A 25,292-nucleotide genomic window follows, 5' to 3' on the forward strand; every position below is an offset into this window, starting at 1 on the left:
TAAGACCAGTCCCGTTGCAATCGATTCAATTGCCCTGAGGGCCCCGTTTATATCACTATTTATAACACACATATCTCCCAAATAGGGTTGCCAACCTTCCCTGGAAAAATTTAATCATCCCGTATTTAGAAACAAGAGTACACTTTCTGCATTGGGAAGCAGTTTGTGCTGTATTACCATGATTACGTATTATCATCAATAACACTTCATAAAATGGTGATGGAATTAACGAATTACAAGGTGTTTTATACTGTATAAAATTTTGAGTTGACAGCACCCTCACACATAAATATGACAATCCAAAATCTGGCTTATACATGTTTATATACAGTATATACAGTATACATATATGTGTAAAGTGTTTGCCCCCTTTCTGATTTCTTTTTTCGCATGTTTGTTCCACTAAAATCAAACAAATGTAAATATTAGCGAATGACAACACAACTGACCACAAAATGCAGTTTTTTCATGAACATTTTATTACTAAAGTAGAAAAAACCTACATGGCCCCTTTGTGAAAAAGTGATTGCCCCCTTAAACCTAATAACTGGTTGGGCCACCCTTAGCAGCAACAACTGCAATCAAGCGTTTGTGATAACCTGCAACGAATCTCTTACAGCTCTGTGGAGGAATTTTGTCCCACTCATCTTTGCAGAATTGTTCTCATTCAGCCACATTAGAGGGTTTTCCAGCATGAAGCGCCTTGGCACATGCCACAGCATCTCAATAGGATTCAGGTCAGGACTTTGACTAGGCCACTCCAAAGTCTTCATTTGTTTTTTTTTTGTCTTGTCAGACTACAGAGTATTACCAAGTGCCCCCCAAACAAAGAAAAGTAGTGTGTTAAAATGTTTTAGATTTATAACATTGGTTGTTGTAAATAAACAGAATATTGGAGAAGTGTATATTGTATGAAACTCCCACACAATATATCCTGAAGTTAATTTATTTTTCCCTAGATGATTATCTGAATTAATGACAAGACAGTGATGATGATTTACTGTAGATTAAAGACATGTATGTATTAACAAATGTATTAACAATGCCCTTACTGAAATAAATGTTGCATTGTGTAAATACTTCCAGTTTAATATGCATACAATATAAATACTGTATTATATAAATAATGTTGCTTGTTAAGCCTAGTAACACTAAGGTTGGATTTTTAACAAATAGATTTTTAAAATAATGTATTTATTTGATTATTTATTATTACGAGTTTGCATGTTGGTTGTTAAGTGTTGGTAACATTTAAAAGAAGGCAAAAAAACAAATTACAGAAGGAAAAAGTTTCTTTCATACTGCTGTTCAACTTTGATTGACATCCACATGTAGGTACAGTCGTCCTCTAGCCCCGCCCACCTCTCTGGCACCCTATCATGGCGGAGTTTCAGCTCCATGCCATACTTCACTCTGTTCAATTCGCTGGCCGTAGAGTCGGCATTTCCGTTCTTAACTCTACAATCCTTGCCCGAGATTTCGTAACCATGAACCGGAAGTCCATTTTTACAAGCAGTAAGACACGTTTTTCAAGATCCGTCGAAAAGCGTCACACCCCCTCAGTGGGAGCTCTTCAAAGTACAACTTATCAGTGATCATCTCATCGCTGCTCCAGGGTGGATAAAACTGCAGGGACAAACAATTCGGGTACGTGAATTCTTTACTATTTCGTCAAGTTAGCAAAATACTGTAACTGAGTACTTCCGCGTTCGGCTATCATCTGTTGTGAACTGGAGTGGGTCAATGTTCGGTCACTCAGACGCGATTGTCAACAAATCAGGTGACCAAGGACGCCCCTATTGTAAATAAGAAAATATTATGGTCATGGTTGATTTGTTGCAGACATGCGTTACATTTAGGAACATTTACACTTGAACAATTCAACATGGAAAAGGAAGAAGCCAAGTTTATGTAATTGACATATACGTTTTGACTTTGAAAACCTGTAAGTGTTACCATATACTTACTAATGAGAGGAAAAAATAATAAAAACGGCTTGACCGTTTATGGCAGTGATTAAGGAAATAAATAAAATGCAGAATAAGCAAATAAGGCAAACTGAGGCAAACGTAGCTTGTGGAGGGCAAAGAAGGAAAGGACAAAGAAAAGAAAAAATAAATTCTTTTGAAACATGCAAAAGCCAAGTGTTTTGTTTTGCAAACTCAACTCAAACTGAAAGTGTTTTACAGTGTTACAGTGATACAGTGTTTCCTGTTGTAAGCACTGTTTTTTGTGCCAATATTTAGCTGTGGGTCTTCTACATGAAAGAATGGACACCCAGAGGGAAATTGTGGACAGATTGCGGTTGGCTTTCCGCTCTGGCATCACATTGTCGGAGCAGTTTCGTTGTGCACAGCTTTCTAAACTAATGTCCATGATTAAAGACAACGAGAAGGATATTTTGAGTGCATTGCACAAGGACCTTGGCAAGGTAATACTCACGATTCATACCCGTAGTACTCATGCATCCACATACAGTAAAGTCTCGTTATATCGATATCGGTTAAAACGAATTACTACTTATTACGATACTATTTTCATTTCCCGGCAAATTTCTAGTCTTTTATGATATAATTAGCTCCGTTAGTACGATACACGGTTAGTATGATAATCCGGTTACTAGGATGCCCTTTTCATCTCCCGCCAGCCAATTTGGTCTGCTTATATCGATACAAAAGCAGCGTAAATCAATCTTTGCTTAAGGATGTCAATACCAAAAAAGAACACGGCGAACGGCTGCTTCCAGTCAACTTTATTTTTCACACTTCCACCACCAGAGTGCAGCACACACAGCGGAAAACACCCGTCCCTCGCGCCTACCCCTCCGGGTGGCAACACCTTTCCTATCGATAGTTCCGGGGTGAATTATGTCCCGGTAACCGGTAATCACTACAGCGTAAGTTTATTTTTATTTACTGTAGTACAAAATTTATTGTAGTACAAAAGCATGCTAGATACGCAATCCATGAACTCAAGGAGAAAATTACATGCCATATCAAAGATCCGCCCACTTTTAATGCAGTTCGGCGCAGGATCGGATATATGGATAGTCCGGTTATATCGGTATTTTTTCCGACTCCAGAGAATATCGATATAACGAGACTTTACTGTACTTATTTTAAGCCAGTATGATATACTTCTACTGATAGATTAGAGAAAAATGATTTTTTTTCTTTTGTCACTTCTTCAATGCTCTCTTTCCCATCAGCCTAAATTTGAGGCCATTCTGGCTGAGATTGATATCGTGATCAATGAAATACACTATGCCATCAATAACCTACCAAGCTGGATGCAGTCTGACTATGTCAATAAGACTCTGGTAAGTCTTTGTCTTCATTTCTACCATGTCTAAAAATATGAACTTGGTCCAAGGACATGTTACTCCAAGCAGGAAACTTTTTATGTTCTCCTGCCAACTATTTGAACAATGAGGCGCTCTCTGACAGGTTTAAGCAGGTGTGGGCAGTGCCGTGCTTCAGTGTGAATGACAGTTGCAGACATGCTCAAACCTGGCTGTTTGTACTGAAGCCACTCAAAAAAAGGATGCCATCTTCAAATGTGTTCAGTTTCTCGAAGTACTTTGGATTCCTAGGGCCTGGGAGATGGATGTATGTTCACTACCGTAATGTCCGGGGTAAAAAACCCCTACTTTTTCTGACGCTTTGAACCCTGCAGCTCATAGTGATTCATAAGTGTTCATCATTAGTGATATGCGATACCGCCGATTTTTTTTCCCAATTCGATACTGTATATATCATTTAGATATTTAGTGCCTTGGGGTGAGGTGACAATAGTTGCAACAACGAAAGGAGAGAGCGATTTCGTGGGTGCGGCTTAAAAAGTGGTGCACTCTGTAGTCTGGAAGTTACGGTACTTGAGTTGATCTATAGTGCTATGCAAGCTGTACACTGACTAATCTAAAGTATACGTGGGTGTGAATGTGAGTTTAAATTGTCCCTATGAGCTCTGCAACTGACCAAGGTGTACCCAGCCTCTTGCCCTCTGTAGGTACCAGCTTCCTTGTGACCCGAACAGGTTAAGCATATAGAACAGGGCTGTCAAAGTCAAATGGACGGAGGGCCAAATAAAACATTTGGCCACAAGCCGAGGGCCGGACTGTCCAATCTTCATTAAAACCAAGATTTAACCTACTGAAAACATAACAAATATATTACAATATGATTGGATAAATAAAGCAATATTTTCTTATGACTCTGTCAGTCATTTTTAATTTCAGCAGGCACAAAATAGAAATGTCCTTTATATAAAAAACTCATAACATAAAATTTATGTTATGAGTTTTTTTTCGACTGGGCTTTTCTGAACAGACTCTGTCGAGATTTGAGGCCTCAAATCCCACCTTGTTTGAAAGACCCTGTTTTCACCGTCCACCTTCCGTTTTGCCATTGTTGATGGGTATCTGTAAATTAACTTTTGCTGTTATGCTAATGACTGATGCTGAATGACTGCTGAATAAATTAAGCCGCCTCCCGCTATGCTCCCGCGTCCCTGTTGCATTGTGGGAAATGTAGTACAGTTTATCTGTGGGCCGAATCTAATAATAGATTAATATCATCACGCGGGCCAGGTAAAACCCTCTCGTGGGCCTGATGTGGCCCGCGGGCCTTGACTCTGACATATGTGATATAGAAGATCAGTTCAATGGTGAATCACAACTTGATTGTCCATCCATCCTTTTTCTTTCACATATCTGGGTCCAGGGGCTGCTGTTTCCGTAGGGAAGTAAGACAAGCTGGCCCAGTGTTCCATGATCAGGATGAAAACCACATTGCACCTCCAATAGCTGAGGTTTGACTAATTGTCATACCCTTTTCTCCAACACACTGGAACAGCCGGTACCTGTCAGCTGCTTCAGGTGTTCTACAAACCAAAGTGATTCTTCATTGAGTCACAATTTTCTATGCCGCTTGTCCGCCTTACTAGGATTGCGGGGAGCCTGTCTTAGCTGTCTTCGGCTGAGAGGCGGGGTACACCCTGGACTGGTCACCAGCCAATTGCAGGGCACTAATAGACAAACAACCTTTCACACTCACATTCATACCTATGGACAATTTGGAGTTGCCAGTTAACCTGAAAGTGACCCTAAGTGATTGTAATATTGTATATTATGTTTAATTGCAGGCCACAAAATTAGATGACTGTTTTGTGCGGAAAGAACCATTGGGAGTTGTGCTTATCATTGGAACATGGAACTACCCGTTGCAGTTACTGCTTTTACCCATGGTTGGTGCCATTGCAGCAGGTATGATGTACTGTACAATAATTTCACAAAAACCTAAACCTCCATCCAAAGAGATAGTGACAAAATCTTTGTTTTGCTTTGTTTTTGTCAATTGCCACCTTGTGCGGTCAAATGAAAATCACAGCACCCCCTCTTTCAAGTACATTGTAAAACATGAGACAGGACTTTAACACAACTGCTAGCCACATAGTTCATTCTTTCCATTATTTTCACACTTCTTTGCATGGTCCAAGTTTACATTCAAACTTTTACCTAAAATTTTGCCTCGGTTTGCGTTGTCCCGCTTGTTTAGCGTCGGGTTTGTTTACACCACCATCTTAGATGAGACAAGACCGTGATTTGTTTATATTAGAGCTTTGAGCTGCCAGAGAGAGATACACAACATGACAAACTGACCGCACAAAAGACAAAAGGTGATGGACTGTACCAAGAGAAGAGTGCAAGACCTCTGAATTTTACAGCTTAAAGAGAAGACCGCCGTCATTTTAGAGGTACGTATGTAATGCATACACATCTACTCCAGGTCACCCTCCGCCTGTCTCATTTTACATCCATAACACTCATTTCTTGTTCCAACAACAAAACATAGGCATTCAAACGTACCGTAGCATTTTTGCGGTAGGGAGTGAAACATAGCACACATCGGCGCACTTCCATGATGTGACTGCACAGTATCTGTTTTAATTTTCTATAATGGCAAGGTACATGTTTATTAGTTCTAAAACATTGATATTTATTTATTTTTGTAGTATTTTTGCAAATTGTGGTTGCAGCAGAATAATGTTCATTTTGTGTCATTTTCTTAATTTATGTTTTTGTGGGGTTTTCTGACAAGATTTTTTTTTAAAGATTTAATTCTTTGCTACTTATCTACCGTATGCATTGTGGCAATTTCACAATCATGTCATGTTTGTGGCATTGTTATTTGTAGTTATTTTTTTAAAAAGGGATTGCCCTCTCGGCGTAATCTCCTCTCCTCCCCCTCCCTTTTTGCAAAACTAGGTCAATGACAATTGCTGCATTGCTACAATTTACACATACATTATGGAAAGGCTATGCTGTAGAGCAGGGGTGTCAAACTCCAAATGCCATGGAGGGCCTAGACACGGCAGGTTTTCTTTCCAGCCAGTCATAAAACAGGTGATTTTAATGATTAACACCTCCTTCAATTTGAGCGAAGGAGCTCATGAATTAAATCACCAGCTGCAGAAACTGGTTGGAGAGAAAACTTGCAGTGTCTTGACACTCCATTGACGTGCTCTAGAGGTAAGAGCACTTGTCTCTTTCTTCTCGAATAGACATGAATGCCTGATGATGGTGTCTTTAGGCATTGCAAACAAATGTGGCGTACAGCCACGCCCATATAAGGAAGTCCGCCCCTCAGTGACATCACAAAGGGGCAGTTTTATCACACAGAAAAGTGGAAAAAGCATAATGGGTTGCCTTTTAAGGAGAAAGCAGAATACTGTGAACCATAGTGTCTGATATAATATTCACAATTCATTCTCAGATTCATTTTATTTCTATTTTCTCGTGTCTCTCCGTGTAGTAAAAGTATTTGTTGCTAATATTGGAAAATAAATTAGTGTTCTGCATCTATAACCATTTTCAAATCCTTTGTTCATGGTCAGTGTGGGGAAATGTTTCCAATTCCATATCTTCAAGTCACAACCAACTGCTGTCATTATTTTAACGTTGATAATTTTGTTAGTTTAGGTTTTGTTTCAATGTGTGTTACAAACAGTTAAGGTTGTGCATGCAAAGTTTTAAAACATTTCAAAATGTAGTTGCAGTATTTTGGGACTCAGTTAAATAAAAGTGTGTTTGTCTGGTCCTATATTTTGTCATTGTTGTTTTCTAAAACAACTGCATAGCGGACCAGTGGTTAGCGCGGGCCTCACAGCTAGGAGACCCGAGTTCAATTCCACACTCAGCCATCTCTGTGTGGAATTTGCAAGTTCTCCCCATGCATGCGTGGGTTTTCTCTGGGGACTCCGGCTTCCTCCCACATTCCAAAAACATGCTAGGTTAATTGGTGACTCCAAATTGTCCATAGGTATGAATGTGAGTGTGAATGGTTGTTTGTTATACTATGTGCCCCGTGATTGGCTGGCGACCACTCGCCCGAAGACAGCTAGGATAGGCCCAGCACCCCCTTGTGAGATTAAGCGGTAGAAAATGAATGAATGAATGAATGGATGAATGAACTGATGACATACACCTTCAATGGTTCAATCGGTGGAAAACATTGAACAATACCTGTGAAAACTTACAAACTTCTTGTAACTGCACATGAGGTAGTACAGTAAAAATAATGAAATTTGCCGTCCAAACTACTAAATTACTGTACATCAGTTCATTTTGAATTTTTTCACAAAATTATCAAAACTTACACAGTGGGTTACACTGCAGACTTGATGTGAGCCTCTTTCCAAAAGTAAAGCAACAGGTCGTCCAATGCCATGGCCTTCATAATGTGCCTCATAGTAGCTTTGTTTTTTTCACTAACAGGTTAGCCTGGTCTTGAGCATTTTGCCCACACAGTCAGGAAATCATGAATCTTCGTTTGAGTTTGCATGTTCTGCCTGTGCGTGTATAGGTTTTCCCAGTGTACTCTAGCTTCCACCCACATTCCAAAAATATGCATATTTGGTCAATTGGAGAGTCTAAATTGTGAAAACTGAATGTTAGTGTGAATGGTTGTTTGTCTATATGTGCCCTGTGATTGACTGGCGACCAGTCCAGGGTGTACCCCGTGTCTCGCCTCAAGACAGCTGGGATAGGCTCCAGCACCTTTAAGGACAAGCTGCAAAGACAATGGATAGATGCAAAAGCGCTAACAGTGAGCTGATAGCTCCATTGCTAGCTGTTAGTCTGCCAAAAGGGACAGTGGCTGACTTTCAGACCTTTGCAGCCCACAAATTTAAGGAAACAGGTGCATGCATAGTATTGAGTAAAGGCTGTAAATACATACTGCTTGTGTGTTAAGTACGTTTTTCATGTTGATATTATGGGGTGTTGTGTGTAGAATTTTGAGGGGAAAAATGAATTTCAAGTATTCCAATTTGAAATAAGCCTATAACGTAACAAAATGTTTAAAAAGTGTAGCGCTGTGAATACTTTACGGATGCATTGTGTATCTTGGTCTATGCCCTAAATTATGTAAACATAATTATAAACTGAATTGTATATAAGTGTTCTTTTCTTCTCTTCATTGTGTTAGAGTGTTAGAGTCTTTGTTTTTACTGTTCATTTTTGTGAATCCAACCAGGAAACTGTGTGATCATCAAACCCTCTGAGGTCAGTGCTGCCACAGACCTGCTGATCGCAGAGCTCATCCCGAAATACCTGTCACAGGTAAAGAAACTTTTGAGGGGTAACAATGCTGTTGTCTTCTAATGATGTTACAGGCCCTTCAGGTTTTCCTGATGATCCTTTCTCTTAAATTGTGGCAATCCCAGGGTAACTGCTCAGAAATAATCATTATCACAATATGTGTTCAACTACTATGTCAGTAAAAACTAACTTCACCATTGTACACAAGTAAGGTGAATGGAGTAACACATGACACAGGGTTTGGGTTTTTGGCTCTTTTCTCCAATCCTTGATCCTGAAATCCTTTCTTAAATTTAGAATAAATAAATTCAAGGCGAACTAGTTATGTATGTAGCATGCTATGTTTAGAGCAGAGGATGTCTCGAATGTCCCTGCAGTGATCCCGTAGCCTCTGCATTACAGTTGAGCAATGTGTTGTAAACAAAGAATCATATAATAATAATTATTATACTGTACTACTGTAATACTCAGGTAAAGGTGACTATAGGGGTGTCTGTGGGGCTCTAATTATGGTTAAAGAATGTTTTTGGAAAGTCAAACAGGTTTTTTGAAAATATTCAGTTTTTTAATATTGAATCCTACTTTGCAGAAATTGTCCAATGAGGTTAATTTGGTCTAACAATCACATATGCCAAACAAAGAGAGAGGACAGTCAGTACAAACGCCCCCTCATCCCGGTTTATGGTTCAATGGGCACATTTCAGAATTTCAATTGCCTCTTTGTTCTGGCTCTATTTTATCCTTGTGGTGTATCAGTAAATGCCTGAACTTTTTATGTGGTTCAATTAATGTATTGACTTTGTGGTTTTTTTTCATTGCCATCTGTATTTTTTGTGCGATGCTCCTGATATATGGGGTTGTGTGGCCTGCTGTTTAGTTCCTTGTGTTGCCCGTTTTGGGTATTGAGACCGTTTTAATGTGTCTGTCCTCCTCTTGTTGGTCTTTTTTCTCTGTAACCACGCATACTCTGTCATACAGCATTCTTACTACTGAGAGTTTATGAGCGATGGGGTGTTCTGATCTGTGATGTCGGTAACGTGTTACTAAATAACTAAGTAACACGTTACTCTTGCATAACCTTTTTCAGTAACAAGTAATCTAACACGTTACTATTTCAAAACAAGTAGTCTGATTAATGTTACTTATCCACAGTCACTTACTATTGTAGCGGCGGCTGATTAACGGTAGTTAGAATGGCTGCATTCAGTTGGCCGCTTATTTTCAAAAACAACATAAGGCGCTTACTGTCCTGCCGGCAGACTACTCATGCGAACACACAGCATCACTTCCTTAGAACTCTTGTTCTACTCAATTTTCTTCCAAATGCCCGCTCCAACCCTAACCCTGAACCCGACTTGCCCTCTAGTGTCCACACAAACAGCAGCTTCGACAACACCCCCAACGCTACACTATTTTTCAGCAAATAGAAAGCCAATTTTCAACTTCAAGTTCAACTTTAAAAACATTGCTGATGTTGCAGGCAGCCGCTGTTAAGTAACTAGTAATGTAACTTTGTTACTTTCAAAATAAAGTAATCTCTAAAGTTACTAAGAAAAAGTTACTAATCACTGAATTAAAAAGTAATGGGGGCTGCACGGCGGACGAGTGGTTAGCACGCAGACCTCACAGCTAGGAGACCAGGGTTCAATTCCACCCTCGGCCATCTCTGTGTGGAGTTTGCATGTTCTCCTCGTGCATGCGTGGGTCTATGGTTGGCTGCAACCAGTCCAGGGTGTACCCCGCCTCTCGCCCGAAGACAGCTGAGATAGGCTCCAGCTCCCCCACGACCCTTGTGAGGAAAAAGCAGTAAAAAATGAATGAATGAAAAAGTAATGGTAACCATTACATTACTTTTTAATTCAGTAATCAGTAATTGGATTACTTTTTCTTAGTAACTGTGAAATAATTGTTTCTGATGTCCATAAAAGATACTGATCAGTGTGAGTTGGTTTCCTGCATATTTGCTCTATATGTGCTGTATATATTAATGTCCAGAAGGTTTATTGTTTATTGTCTGTCTCTTCTTCATGAGTAAATTAGGTATATTTTGGAGGAGCTTTTATAATTAAAATTATAAAAACATGGCTTTAGCCATTTGTTTGTACTTATTAATTATTGTTCATTTCACAGGACTGTTATGCAGTGGTTAGTGGTGGAGCAGAAGAGACAAAGGCACTTCTGCAGAATCGCTTTGACCATATCTTCTATACTGGTAAAATCTTCTGGTGTCTGTATATACTGTACAATATACTTTATACAACGCGGTATTTAACATGTGCATTTGGCCATTATTTAATTTCAAAGTAGCTGTGACTTTCCTCTTCTTTCAGGTTCTCAGACCGTGGCCCGCAGTATTCTGCAGCAAGCCTCAGTTCACTTGACCCCAGTTACACTGGAGCTGGGTGGCAAATGTCCATGCTTAATTTATGGAAGAGTGAATATTGCGGCTGCTGCCCGCCGCTTAGCATGGGCCAAGTTTTTTAACGCTGGACAGAGCTGTGTTGCACCAGACTATGTACTGTGCTCCCAGGCCACATGCGATGCCCTTCTCCCAGCCTTGTGTGAAACGCTTAAGGATTTTTATGGCGAGGAGCCTCAAACATCTCCCGACTTTTGTCGCATTGTGTCACAGCGACACTGGACTCATCTGACAGAACTACTGAAGAAGTCCAGCACCAAGGTTGTCATGGGAGGACAAAGTGACCAGGAGGACAAATACATTGGTGAATTTGTCTTGCAATAATTTCAATCTTACCGAGTTCAATTTACAAAATCCATATTACATATGGAAGCGTACGCAGGAGATCGTGGAGTGTTCTATTGAATCTCTCACACTGTCTCAATCTCTCTCACCCTTCAGAGTGGTAGGCTGTAGTCCTACTTTTCTCTAGTCCATAGGGCTAACAGAGACACTTTAGCGTCGGCAACGTACATGAATAGACTGAGCGGATCTGCTAATAACTTCCTTTCAAACGTGGTTTTGATGTTAGCGCGAGAGCACAGCTGTTTTCATTTCAGCCAAAGTGCTACCTCTCTTAACGGGGTTCTAGAGCCCTACCTGTTGCATAAGCGTCTTGTTGACAGGTTTATATGGCCCTGGTATAGTCTCCCAAGGCATACTGGTCCAAGGTGGACAGGCCAGACAAAGAGTGATTTTGTAGATTCTTATTTTTTCTTATTTTTTCATTGCCTTTAAATGCGCCAGACTGGACTGCACATCAGAGGCCACCGTGCATGTCATTCACCACATACACCACCTCGTGAGACACGTCATCTGTTCCTGACAGTTACATCAGGCTAATCCAAGCATCTTGTTTTCCACCAACATTCCTGCTCTACATCACCAAAAGGGAGAACCTTTGATTTCCTCCTCATCCTCCTCAAGAAAAACTCAACAATAAAAAAATCTATCCTACAGCCAGATTTTAACAACCAACTTTATATTAATCCTTGATTTTAGTTGTCTTATGGGTCACTCTCTGTTTCCACAAAGTCCGCGCTATGGGAGTGGCTATCTGGCGTGCTTCTAGCACAATTACAGAGATGTCAGTGGAGCTGTCTTGTGCTTTTTTTCTACCGGAGTTTCACTTTTCACAAGCCATTTATTTAGCCCCCCCTCCCCGCCCCAGTGTTGAGTCTGCCCCGTTGGCATCGTACTTTGAGGTACAGTCAGGTTGAATTTGTGCGTGAAGTCTCAGATGTGATGGGACAATTAATACATGCTTTGTTCACATTAAATAGTGGTTGCTGTCACTTTTTCTCTCTCCACTGAAATGTGTGCAAAACTCTGCCTGTGAGGTTTTGGTGATGTGTCTACACCGTCAGCCAATTTACCATTAAACAGGCTGCGCTTCGCCTGCGCCCCGAATAGACCAGGTTGGAGCTGGCAAGCTTTCTCCGCACCTTTGGCAGGCTGTCACTGTGCCAAACTGAAAATGTGCGCAGTCCAATCTAACAAATTGGCTGCGCTCAATTTGCTGGTGCACTGGACCAAATTCCCACTTCGTGGGCTGCTGCACCCTACGCCATCATGCGCCACCTTGCTCTGCGCCACAAAATTAGCCCTTTATATTTCTTCTTAATAGTATTACATTTCTACATTTTAGTATACATTTCTTCACACGTACGATAATAATATAATGAAGAAATAACACTGTGATTCCAAGACGGCCCTTTGTACTGAGGCACTAATAATAAAAATGTGTATCATTTCTTTCAGCTCCCACAGTGGTGGTGGATGTAGCTAAAGATGACGTGCTAATGGAAAAGGAGATTTTCGGCCCCATTCTTCCCATCATTAGTGTTGAGTCTCTGGAGAAAGCCATTGACTTTGTCAATGACAAGGAGAAGCCATTGGCCCTCTATGTTTTCTCTGACGAAACCTCTGTAAGGGAACACATCATTGTCATCTTTTGTCTTTGGTTTCCACATTTATTTCAGTGTTCTTTCCTCTTGAAGGTTATAAAAACAGTGCTGCAGAAAACCAGCAGTGGTGGGTTCTGCTCAAATGATGGAATTGTCCACATGTCGCTCCCAGGACTGCCTTTCGGGGGTGTAGGTAAGTGTCAAAAGACAAAAAATATATATTTTTAATGTACAGTGGCTCCCAGCTTTTGGGGGAAGTTATGTTCAGGGCAACCAGCGGATGGGGAAAAGTCCTGAATAATTTATACACAGGTATAACACAGGTAAACGTATTATTGACACACAGCCTGCTACTTCCCCTCCAAACTTTTGCTACCATTGCTGCATTGATGCTCTCCAGCGCATTTGGATCAACATTTACACAAAAAATGACTGTTGCACAGTAATTCTTAGATTCCTCCCCTTCTCTCTTAAATATGCCTCGCACACATTTTAAATGATAAAAAGTGTATGTACTCATCACTATTGAATGATAATGTAAAATGTAAGATGATGCATGAAAGATGGAATTATAGTCACAGTGTTTAAGTTGTGAGCTTCACCTTGCAGAAACAATGGTGCTTTCAGGACATGTCTGAAAGTGTCTTGGACATGTTGTGTTTTCTTTTTCTTGTGGGTTGTGGGAGTCGAGAGGCAACCAGATTTGAGGCGCATTACCGCACCCACCATGTGCAGTGTGGCTCAATTCCAAACATGATATGGTAACCGTATCGGCCCAATGTGGTGGCGCAAGCCAATATTATTCGATTTTCAAAAATACAGCAGATCAGAAGCCGATCTCAATCCTGGAAATCGGATCGAGACATCCCTATGTAACAAAGATGCACCCTTCCTGATTAGATTTCTTTGCACGTTTGTCACACAAATTTCAATATTAGTCAATGACAACACAACTGATGGTGTTTATAAATGAAACCTTTTATTATTAACTCATTCATTACCAGACATTTTTCAAAAGACATCCGCCCCCGGTACCGGCTATTTTAGAGGATTTTGGCTGATCTTTCAAGGCACATACAATATTGCGTTCTAGGGCTACAGTACATACCAAAAGAAAGCTTAGACTTTCGTTTTTCCTCAGAATTTTTTTTTTATTGTTTTCTGTTCTTTAGTAATCAGCAGTACAACATTGGTAAGTTTCAACAAAATATCAGTTCTCAACAAAAAAAGGGTGAAAAACAGCTTTGTGTGAAGACAGATTTCAAGTATAACTTTCACTTTGACACAAACTTAGCCATATTTATTGAGCCAAAATATTGAAACAACTCTGCCACAACATAAACAACACAAAAATGTTTTACATCAAAATACAAATTTATTTACAAATATACCACCATGAAGTATTTGTAACTGAACAGTGTTTGTGCACATGTGCGCGTGTGTGCATGCATTAAAATTTCCCTTCAATGGTAGTCTTCTGCACACTCCTCCATGCTTTTCCATTTCCTCCTTGTTGTGGAGCTTCAATACCTGTAAAAGAGCCATGCTGATCTTTTATCAAATGCACTCCTGCCACTTTGTGGCAGTTTTTACAGCTTAAAACTGCACTAAACATTCATTCATTCATTCATTCATTTTCTACTGCTTATCCTCATGAGGGTTGCGGGGTGCTGGAGCCCGCATTCATTGCTATGGGCAGTGTGGAGTCGCCAATCAACCTAGCATGTTTTTGGAATGTGAGGAAGCCGGAGACCCCGGAGAAAACCCACGCATGCACGGGGAGAACATGCAAACTCCGCACAAAGATGGCCGAGGGTGGAATTGAACTCGCGTCTCCTAGCAGAGTGACCTGCGCGCTAACCACTCAGCCGTTCAGTTGTGTTGTCATTGAGTTATTTTTAAATTTGCTTGATGATCAGAAACACTTGTGAGACAAACACGCAAATAAGAAATAATTTTCACACCACTGTATACACCAATACATTCTCCCACTTGGCAATTATGGGCGGGTCATCTCACTTGGGCTTCTTGGAAACTCTTTTTCTGTGACATGAATGTGTGGTGTAATAGTGACATCCAACCATGCTTCCACCCTTAGGGGCCAGTGGCTGGGGATCATACCATGGCCGCTGGGGCTTTGAGACATTCAGCCATCGGAGGGCCTGCATGTTGCGTGGTTGGGCTTTGGAAAGACTGAACGGCCTACGCTACCCACCATACCGAGATGATAAACTGAGCTGGCTGCGCTGGACCGCTGCACCCAAGACTTTTTGCTCAATTATGTGACAACAGACCATGTAATAATTGATATCTCTCTTATTGATTGTCATGACTTGAATTTATAAATCATAAGAAAATCTGCTTTTGACACATTTGGTTATAGTCTCACTTTTTAAAGTGACCTTTATTGTATAAATACAGAAAATGAACTGTTCTTTATGGCTTCTACATCACTGTATGAGTTACCTACATTAGCTTCAGCATTCAATACGCATTAATACGTATTCAAAGATGCCTTGTAATTAGCTTAGCCATACCTTCAATGTTTGTGTGAATGTTTTTTTCATGTTGATTTTTTTTAGCTTATCTTATTGTTATTCGTCTTTGGGTTTCCTTTCATGTCATTTAGAGGATATTCAGAAATGATTGTTTTCTATTTTAAATGGAAGTTTTACTTAATAAACTTTACTTAAATAATAAATGGCATTGTGTTATCTGTATTTTTTTGCACCGAGCAATAATTCCTCTGCGTTTTCTTAACCACTGGTTATATCATCTTTTATAAATGTTCTGTCTTTTACACTTGGTTACTCTAACTCCTGGTTAGAGTTGAATCCAGTACTTTTTTCAGTTACTCACCAAAGGAAAGCTTTTTGTTTAAAAGTTTTGTTTAAACTGGTGCATGCAAGTCCTGACGATCAATCAATTACAGTAGTGGGCTAAAAATTAGTAGTGACTTAAATTCTGTTTCAATAACTCTGTTGCTTAAGGATGTTAACTGATACAAACAGGCAATGAAAAATAAAGTGCAAAGTTATTGAAGGAGACAATTTAAGTCACTCCCCAAACGTTTGGTCTTAGGGGTTTTAAAAAAACTGGTTTTATCAATTCATACAATAATTTGTTTTTGGAGTGCGTGCCACCTCAGTTGTCATTCCATGGGATGCAAAGTGAAAGCTGGATGTTTAAGTTGAAGACTTGACAAAAGAGACGAACGCCTCACCCTCACTGTATGCTTGGGTATGCCAGGTCTTTCCAGCATCCTACCACGGCATGTATGGTAACTAATATAACACCACCTGGAGGCCATTCCTCCAAATCACGTCCCTCCAAGCACCCCTAGAAGGCTGGTTATTTGGAACTGTCATTTGGTTCATAAAACCATTTCCATGGCCCATAGGTTTGTAGGGAAGTAACCCCTTCTGTTCACTGGAGATGACCCCCAACACGTAGGCACTGAGCTGGAGGGCTAGTAATAAACCCACACCAGCTTGCTGTCTCTCCTGCACAAACTTCAGAGTACAACAAGGTCCATCTTTTCTCGAGGAGTTTGGCTTTGGGTTCCAGAGCCCTGTGTTCGAGGTGAGTCTGAATCAGTCTTAAGAACTTCTCAACCTCACGTACAAGATCAGGCTCCTTCCCACCAGGGAGGTGACGTTCCATTTCCTAAAAACAGATTTGGCAGACTAAGACCAGCTTGCTCAGGTGCACGTCCTCGACTATCACCAAACCCACAGGACCCTTACATTTACCCCCACAGGTGTTGGGTCTAGAGGGGGCATTATGATCGTATCTATATGCTAAAATAATTATTTTTAAAATATATATTTTTACTTGGAACAACAACTTCATTGCCCGTTACTGCAAATCAGCGTAGAACAGTTTACAGTCAAAGTATTTATTAAAAATATTAATATCAATATTAATATTCACAACTCTGCTTTGGTCATTTATGGTTCAGGTTTATGCGAGGAGGGAGGCACTGTTCCAGGGGAGGCATTCTGAAGAGCTGGAGACTGGAGGGCAGCAATTGGACCGGCTGCTGTGGCAGTCTCTTTCTGAACCAGTTCAGGCTCATCTTTCCCAGCTTGAGGTGGGTGGACCAGAACCCGGTCGACAAGGCCAAAGTCCTGGGCTTCCATGGGGCTCATATAACGATCCCTTTCCATCACATTTTCTGAAAAACGGAACAAAATGATAAACAATCACCATTTTCTCACTCTAGATAGTCCTGAAGATAGAAGGTCATTGTCTAGTTTTGTTGGTGGAGGAAGAGTAAGCTACATGCTAACAGCTATCACTCCCAAAGCCATTGATAACATAACATTCCACAACTCTTTCATGTTGTTGGTCACGTGTGTTTAAATAAATAAATCGGATTTGGTTCTTGGGGTTATGGTGCTGATCCGAGGCACAGGAAATAACAGTCTGTGGTGACTCAAAACAATCTAGGAGAACCCAGCGCATTCTTGCTCATCCGTGGTTAAATACATACGGGCAATAAAGTTGTGTGGTCCTCCAGTTCCAAAGTGCAAGCCTGTACAGATGAGCTGCTGCCACCCCAATAAAACCAAATTTTAAAGCATTTGTCTAACTAAAAATATCATAAAATCAATGGTTTTGTCCCCTTTAAGAAACATTTTTTGTTTAAACATCAAAACACAAGGGCTGTCGATGAACATTTGGAGAAAGCCCACCAATGGTTTCTAGCGGTTGTCCCGTGTGTTTGGCATAGATATTGTTGATTTGTTTTTTTAATTTCAGGATCTCCTCAGCCTGGATGGCGATGTCAGTGGCCTGACCCTGAAAAAAAAAGATTGATTTCATTTTAGAAATGTCAGATTTCCCCTGATAGTGATTTGAAATGGGGAACAAAGTGAATTTCAGAAGGACGACTTACCCTGGCACCTCCAGATGGCTGGTGGACCATGATGCGTGCATTGGGTAATGAATGCCTCATGCCTGTCGTCCCTGCTGCAAGCAGCAAGCTACCCATGCTGGCTGCTTGACCAACACACCAAGTGGAGATGGGATTAAGGATATACTGCATTGTGTCATAAATGGCTAGGCCAGCTGTCACGACACCACCTAGGGGAATTTATCATATTTTATTATGTGCATAACATTGAAAGGCTGTACTTCAAATACAAACAATCATTGTTAATATAAACATTACAGCATATTTTTTAATCACGAACAAGAGACTCTACCCAACATTCCCAGCACATGCTTACTATACACTTGGGTCTGTCCGACATCTTACCCCCGCCTTCTAATCCATAGCTCCTCTCTTCCCTCATATGTCCAAAACATGTGGATGCTGGTCTGATATTGTCAATCGTGGACCTGTGGCCTCAGGTGTCCTGGTACCACTTATGTTCAAACATTGAGTTTGTTATGAACAGACTGTGGTTAGCACACAGGTCCAATAACAAACTGTCCAAAGACAGCTGGGATAGGCTCCAGCATACCCCTGTATATGAGTATAAGCGGCATAAAAAATGAATGGATGGGGGGTATCTGATCGGTTTTGGTATCGGACGATTGCACTCATGGATTATCAGGATCGGCAGCATAAAACATCCATAGTTTAAGCTTTTGGTCAATGTATTTTAGTATAAAAATGTGAGTTAATGTGAGTGTGATTAGCTGACGTGGTGTACCTGCACAACCTAAGTGAGGACGAGGGGTATAGAAAATTAATGAATGCAAGTTAAGAGGCTTTCTCTTAAATAGTAGTAGACCATTGAAACAGAAATGAGCTATTTGCTTACCAGGGCTGTTGATATACATGTGAATTGGCTTGTTGTTGCTCTCTGACTGAAGAAAAAGCAGCTGGGCAATAACCAAGCTGGCCACAGAGTCATCAATCTCAGATAAAGTAGGGAAAAAAATCGGTAAGCATCATGAAAGCATTGAACAAAATAGATGGGGGAAAAAAATCAATACCATGCAGGATACTTACAGGACCCATTACACAAATGATTCTCTCTCTTAGTAGGCGAGAATAGATGTCATAAGCTCTTTCTCCTCTGCCCTGAAATGAAACGGCATAATTCTTCTCATCTACAATCCACAAACAGTTACGTATCAGGTCCTAAACTGTGGTATTCACAAAAACATTTTCAAATAAAGAATCCTTTTTGAAAACACTTGGAAAAAGTTGGAAAGCTTGGGTATTTGAGTGTGTAAGGAGTTACTATTAAGCATTATTTCATAAAATAATTAAGCAACATTTATGGTGACAGGTGCAAACAAATGACATGCATATTCAAGCAACAATGTGTATTGATTACAGAAACTCCTCATTAATCACAGTTAATTAGATTCCAAATCTGACTGTGATAAGTGAATTTCTGCTATGCTATTTCTGCTATGCTAAAGTTATTCAAGTTGTTTATGCCCTAAATATGGTTTTAACATTTACAGCAGGCAACACATGAAATTACGCGCCAACAATCACCCTTACACTGGTAATGCCTAATATAATAGACATAAGAGAAAATAAAACACAATGCGGACTCACATGTTAGCATTAGGAATTAGGAACTTCTGAATGCCATATTTATATTTTAGTTCTTTCAGTCATTTTCTGCTTGAAAATACTTCATTTAGGCAACAAATACGTTATTGGTAATATCAGTATATGTGCTTAGATTTAGATATGCAGAAAGACAATGCACAAACAGCCAAAGCGGATTTGATAGGCATCTAGGTCAATAATGAGAATGTAAACTTCTTACCATAACTGTAATGTCAAGTAATCATATATTTTGGAATCTTTCACATTTCATTTGCATAATGTCTTAAATGTTTCATACTGTACGTGTTCAAGTGGGAACTAGAGAGCAACAGTTTTCTTCAGGATTCTTTCATCAAATCAGCTATTCTCAAACTTTTCCCAACGTGCACCTCTGGCGGACGATTACTCTACATGCCGCCACCATTTTTATGAACACCACAGAAAGATGCTTTGTGTGAACCTGAATGAATGAGATTCACAGAAAAAGATACTTTGTGGTATGTGTGTGCCAATCAAGTTGGGGATCTCACTGACCGTTTGCTCGATGACTATGGGTATAAGAGGACTTCTCCATGCAGGGCTGTGGTGGACAGATCTGTTGAACTTCAGTCCCAGTCTCACAGTTTGTAACACCCTCTATCACAAAGAAGAAGACAAAAAGGACAAAGAAAACAAGAAAATGTAAAAGAATGTAAATCCTAAAATGTTAAATCTGTGTTAAAGGAAAACTTCACTTTATGTTTTAAATGTTGCCCGTCATTCACTATACTTATGTGAAACACATATCTTTCCCATTTCTTTGCATCTCCGAATAGATAATCAATTTATTACATATTTTATATAGGAAAACGTTTGTGTTTCCTGTGCCTTGATTTATGTTATGTTATTTTTAGTTAAAGGTACTACTTTGTGCCCTATAGCTAATGTGAATTATTACTACTTGATCAATAAAGTTCTTATTTTTCATTAAGCGCCTTTCTACAAAAGCATTTAAGTTGAAGGGGACCTATTACAGCATGCTTTGCTGTACTGTTGTTGTAAATTGCGAATAAGTTACATGTTTAGATCTCACATAGTTATTCTGCATTATTCATTGATAGTGTCTTATCTGTTATTTGCTTATTACATTGCTGTGTGATGTTTCCGCACTTTATATTGCAAGCCATTTCAATTGAGCTGGTAAGTTCACTGTGAGCTCTGTTGTTATTCTACTTGCTCTGAAAAGAGACACCTCTTTCACAAAGAACATTTGAGCAGCACAGTATTACCTGCATAACACAGCAACCTCATGCGCTACATGTTGATCTCCATACAAATATGACATTTTTATGTTGATATCCGGCACATAATAAGAGACTTTTTTGGTATTCATTTGTGGAGAGTACCTATACACCCATCCATGCATTTTCTATGCTGCTTATCCTCATTACGGTCACGGGGGTATGCTGCTGTCTTTATGGGCGTATCAATTACTTTTTTGCAATTCGCTGCTGGTCCTAGATGTAATTACCAGTGAATCAGAATCAGAATCAGAAAAGGTTTATTGCCATGTATGATCAAACACATACTAGGAATTTGTTTTGGTATAGTAGGTGCATACACATCTATTAAAAAAGAATGAAAAATACAAAATATGAAATACAAAATATGAAAATACAAAATATACAAAAAGCACGGCTCTACTGTATATGACAGGTCTTCATTACATCTGCAGTTTTGACTTATGATTTGGGAGTCTTTCTAAGTATTTTTAATGATGGATGATGGTTATAACTATCAGGAAGCAATCACGTTAATAATTATTATAAAATTACCATTAATAATAACTAATTTTGAATTAAAATTTTAACGCACCCAACTTACATTTACCAAGAAAATACCAGGACCAAAATGGTCATTAACAAGAAGTACCGGGATATGACTATTGGGTCATATTTCCTGTACTTTGAGCCGTGGTTTACAACAAAACACATATCATACACACTCAGAATTTTCCTTTTTGGAATTTCCCACAGCATGGCCCTCCCACAATAAAACAATTCCCCATAACCATGACCATTAACGAACCTTATTATCCAAAATGCAAACCAAAAAATATCAATCTAATATGTAAAACAATTACGTTACAAAAAAAATAGAACGGCAGATGCCGCTCCATGTGACGTCTTTCACAAATAAATTTAGTTTGAAATAAAATATAGTCTAGAAGTGTGAAATACTAATAGCATGGTCATATTAATGTGCTGACATAGATGCAACGTCTTCTTTTAATGCAATAGTGCACTAATAGTGCAATAATGCACATGCGCGTTGACGTTTAAACTTTGATGACACATAATCCAATAAGGCAATAACAATGACATATAGTTTTCCACATTCTTCACAATAAAAGGCCCTGCTGTTAATGGATAAATAAATAGTAAAACGTACTACTCACCGTGAAAAGCATCTTGGACGTTTTTGACGGTCGATTGCTGCTGCTGCTGCTACTTCTTCTTCGCTGCTTCTTCGTCTTCTTTGGGGGTTACTGGCAGCCTAAATAAATTCTAAATGCTCCGTTGCTGCCTCCTAGAGTTTCTACTCCATTATTACAGTCTAAGCCGAATCGGGCGCTTTGAGTGTCCAATTTCAGCTCACGCGGCTGTCCTTTTTTTAATTGAACGTACTGTAAATACTCAATAACAATAATACTTCATAGTGGCGTCCATCCCATCTGCCCTCAATAACTTAAAACTGACGCCCCTGACGTCACACGTTACGCAGGTCGAAATAACACACCTCCAATCACCTTTACAGTCGAATTAGCCAATATAGTGAAACACAATAAAAGAAAATAAGCCATTTACGACATAAATAACTCATGCTCATATGACTTGCTGAAATGGCATTTGGACCGGCAAGTCACATCGGGTGTCTCAAACGTGAAATAAAAGTCTGTACCTGTGATGAGGTCTGGTGCGTGTGTCTCATTGAATATAACAGCAACATTACTGATATCTTGTGACCACTGAAGAATAAAACACATAATCCAATTTCTTTGAATGTTTTGTGAATGCCTTCTTTGTAGTTTAGTTCATTTATGTTCAAATTGTATGTTTGAAAATTGCAAGATTTAGGCAAAAACATGTAACATTTGTTTAAATATGCATCCTTTTTTGTTTTAACTTGATTTACATGATTGATATAGTTTCAAAAGCCTTTATTGGGTGAGAAATGGTGACGGATAACTTTTTCTGTTGTAATGTTTTTTTAATGTACTATTCATGTATGTCACAAAAATATGTAGGGCTTGTAGTTGGACAACATCTGTATGTTTCACTATTTAAAGTACTGCCGCTTAAGCGCCCAGCACTGTTACAATACCGATTTGGTTGAATTTGGTCTGCATCAAGTATTTATTTTCACAGCATTTCTTACATGCCTACAAGTAGCAAAAGTATTTTGTTAATACCATCGTACTGGTTGTACCCCAAATTCTACAGCCTCTCTGGTTGTTATTATTGTCCTGTTTTTTTTTCTCCCCAAATGTTTAGCTAAGAGAAAACAACGAAACAACGTAAAGAGTACATGTGGTACATCAGCAGTCATGTTTACGCAATACCTCAGTCAATCTAACAGGGGTCGCTATTGTAGTGTTTATGTCTAATATGTGGAGCAGGCTACGCACAGACTTGCCTGTACTTCCACATTGAAAATGGCGGCCTCGGTGTTTCCCGGCGTACGGCTCCTGTCCATCGGAGACGCAAATGGAGACATACAGCGACACTCAGAACAGCAGCCTTTGCGGTTGGAAGTCAAAACTACACAAGATGCTGCGCTAATCAACTTATCCAATGGTGAGTTTCGCATTTCACCATTAACTCATTTGGAGCATTTGAATCACCAGTGCTAATGCGATACAATGCTATGCTACGCTAAACAGCTCGTCTGATAGCCTTGGCTAACGGTAACCCATGAGGGACCACGTCGTCTGTAACACTGCGTTTCACGAGGGAACCGCAAAGCTAATCTTTCGCTCGATGCTTAGCTTGTGGGTAACAATAAAATGGCAATTTGTCGCACTCCAGTACTTAATTTAAACTGTAATGACCCGAAAAGGATTGTATTTGTAGGCTATTTAGCTAACAAAGCGTACATGTGTTTAAAAGTGTATGTTGTTGGCAAAACAATGCCGCTAGGCTGCTTCAATGTAAAGCACTAGCATACAGTACCTTGTCAAAATATAATGTAGTGGTTGTCTTAAGGGTTCATTCCAAGTCGTTTAACAAGTTATTACATTCCAGATCGTACATAGTACTTATTTTTATTTCAGTGAGTTGTCGGCTTGACCTAAAGTTGGAATTACCAAGTTGTTTTGGAGCAGAAGAAGGCTTGCCAGCAGGTCCTGCTGCTGCCCTTCGGGGGCTAGGATAATAGAATACATTGCTCAAATGTCTAATTACAAGACAAGAATCGTTGTTAGATTTTGAGAAACATGAAAAAGCGTAAAATATAACGTTCCACAAGGGTTATGGGTGAGTAGGCTCAGCATGGTAAGTGACATAGCGATATTAGGCCATCATTACTTATGCATTCATCTTTGTTCTCATTGTAACAATAGCAGTCTCTCCTTCCCTCCTAAAAGATAGTATTAGGATGATGCGGTTCAAAATGTTTGTACCCAACAATAGTGTAATTAATTGGCAAATAATGAAAATGTCAGATTTGTGATTATTTTCTAATCTTTCAACTTAAAAGATCTTTAGTTATTTAAAAGTACGATTCAGCATGGAAGATTTTGTTGGGTAGAGTGGGCAGTATATCATGTTTTTAAGATATATCAATATTTTGTTGTATTATTGATTTTTCTGACAATATTGATACTGTGTATACCCCCATTAGGGTGCATCAAAAAACACAATTATTGAATTTTGATATGGCTGGGTACTAAAAGTGTTCCAACACATACAAAATATTTTTCCAATACATGATTATTTAGGGGTGCCACCATACATCTGTTTTTGTGGAATAAAGTGGTGAACAGTTCAATGGTCGCCATGGAGATTTGAGGTCAGCAGCTCAAGAACGCTGAGGTGATCTTTATGTATTTGTTGGTATTTATACTCCTATTACATATTACTAACAAATTTGTGGTTTTGTCTTTGTAATTTGAATGATTTGTAGTCATATTTATAGGTATTTAGTGCTCATTGCCTCTACGGTAGCTAACATTAGCTAGCTACAGTTTGCTAATGACAGTTAGCTAATAGCTGAGCAAGCATAACATCAACAACAGTAATATAGAGTAGGCAGTATTGCTGATGCTTCATATTTATTGAGTAGTACTGTAGTCCTACATAATCTGATATACACTTGTCCATTTATTATTTTAGGCACTGTGCAGCACAACCCACCAGTTCTCCTAAGATGCTGCCCTCAACAACTAGTTCCTTTCAGACTAGCAGTCTCAGCTTGGTCTTTGGTGTGGGCCCCCTTTGATAACCCTATAGAAAATGATGCTGTATAGAAGTTCATTGTACCCAACATTTCCAGGTCAACGTTTTGGCAATTACACTAGAAATTGCACATTTTCTGAAAGTTTACAAAAGTTTATGTGTGAGATAGCACCCCTAAATCTCAATGGATTTCCTCAAAACTTTGCAAAAGACATTTTTATGTTCATTAGAAAAAAAATGGAATGCCAGCCAAATTTAAAATTTCCCATTCAAATTTGATGCACCCTAACCCCCATATTTGTAATTCCACATTTGCATTCTTGCAAATTTGCAGATTAAACAAAATAATATTGAAATTATTTTTGAATTA

At 39.4% G+C, this 25,292-nt stretch overlaps 3 protein-coding genes across 4 annotated transcripts in view; 2 read left to right on the top strand and 1 right to left on the bottom strand.

Moving 5' to 3' along the window:
- Positions 1-1,301: 1,301 nt before the first annotated feature.
- On the top strand, positions 1,302-15,663 carry aldh3b1 (aldehyde dehydrogenase 3 family, member B1). Its single transcript, XM_058049972.2, has 10 exons — positions 1,302-1,647; positions 2,247-2,431; positions 3,209-3,319; positions 5,143-5,263; positions 8,535-8,620; positions 10,730-10,811; positions 10,930-11,322; positions 12,819-12,985; positions 13,058-13,157; positions 15,063-15,663. The coding sequence occupies exons 2-10, from the start codon at positions 2,270-2,272 to the stop codon at positions 15,248-15,250; spliced, it is 1,410 nt and encodes a 469-aa protein (XP_057905955.2). The 5' UTR covers positions 1,302-1,647; positions 2,247-2,269; the 3' UTR covers positions 15,251-15,663.
- A 1,183-nt stretch (positions 15,664-16,846) lies between these two features.
- On the bottom strand, positions 16,847-22,345 carry clpp (caseinolytic mitochondrial matrix peptidase proteolytic subunit). The gene is made up of 7 exons (XM_058049358.2): positions 21,925-22,345; positions 20,022-20,123; positions 18,930-19,001; positions 18,739-18,835; positions 17,865-18,052; positions 17,662-17,767; positions 16,847-17,141 (listed from the first exon to the last, which is right to left on the bottom strand). Exons 1-7 carry the CDS (start codon positions 21,934-21,936, stop codon positions 16,915-16,917), a joined length of 804 nt encoding a protein of 267 aa, XP_057905341.2. The 5' UTR covers positions 21,937-22,345; the 3' UTR covers positions 16,847-16,914.
- An 808-nt stretch (positions 22,346-23,153) lies between these two features.
- carm1 (coactivator-associated arginine methyltransferase 1) overlaps positions 23,154-25,292 on the top strand; it is a 35,948-nt gene continuing 33,809 nt past the window's right edge. Inside the window, exon 1 of one of the 2 annotated variants that reach the window (XM_058049356.2) lies at positions 23,154-23,323. In XM_058049356.2, the coding sequence (XP_057905339.2) occupies positions 23,182-23,323 (142 nt within the window). In that variant the 5' untranslated portion in view covers positions 23,154-23,181. The remainder of the gene's footprint in view (positions 23,324-25,292) is intronic. The other variant, XM_058049357.2, reaches the window with a different exon arrangement.

This window comes from Doryrhamphus excisus, linkage group LG16 (assembly GCF_037039965.1).
Source record: "Doryrhamphus excisus strain RoL-2023G ecotype Guam linkage group LG16, RoL_Dexc_Guam_v1.1, whole genome shotgun sequence".
Lineage (NCBI taxonomy): Eukaryota > Metazoa > Chordata > Actinopteri > Syngnathiformes > Syngnathidae > Doryrhamphus > Doryrhamphus excisus.

Bases quoted from the DNA above. Each gene is read 5' to 3' on its own strand.
- aldh3b1 (XM_058049972.2), top strand. From the start codon at position 2,270: ATGGACACCCAGAGGGAAATTGTGGACAGATTGCGGTTGGCTTTCCGC. The intron at 5,264-8,534 runs GTATGATGTACT...GAATCCAACCAG, and splicing joins GGTTGGTGCCATTGCAGCAG to GAAACTGTGTGATCATCAAA. The intron at 13,158-15,062 runs GTAAGTGTCAAA...TTCCACCCTTAG, and splicing joins ACTGCCTTTCGGGGGTGTAG to GGGCCAGTGGCTGGGGATCA.
- clpp (XM_058049358.2), bottom strand. The intron at 19,002-20,021 runs GTCAGTGAGATC...GTTTCATTTCAG, and splicing joins CCATAGTCATCGAGCAAACG to GGCAGAGGAGAAAGAGCTTA. The intron at 18,836-18,929 runs GTAAGTATCCTG...ACTTTATCTGAG, and splicing joins TCATTTGTGTAATGGGTCCT to ATTGATGACTCTGTGGCCAG.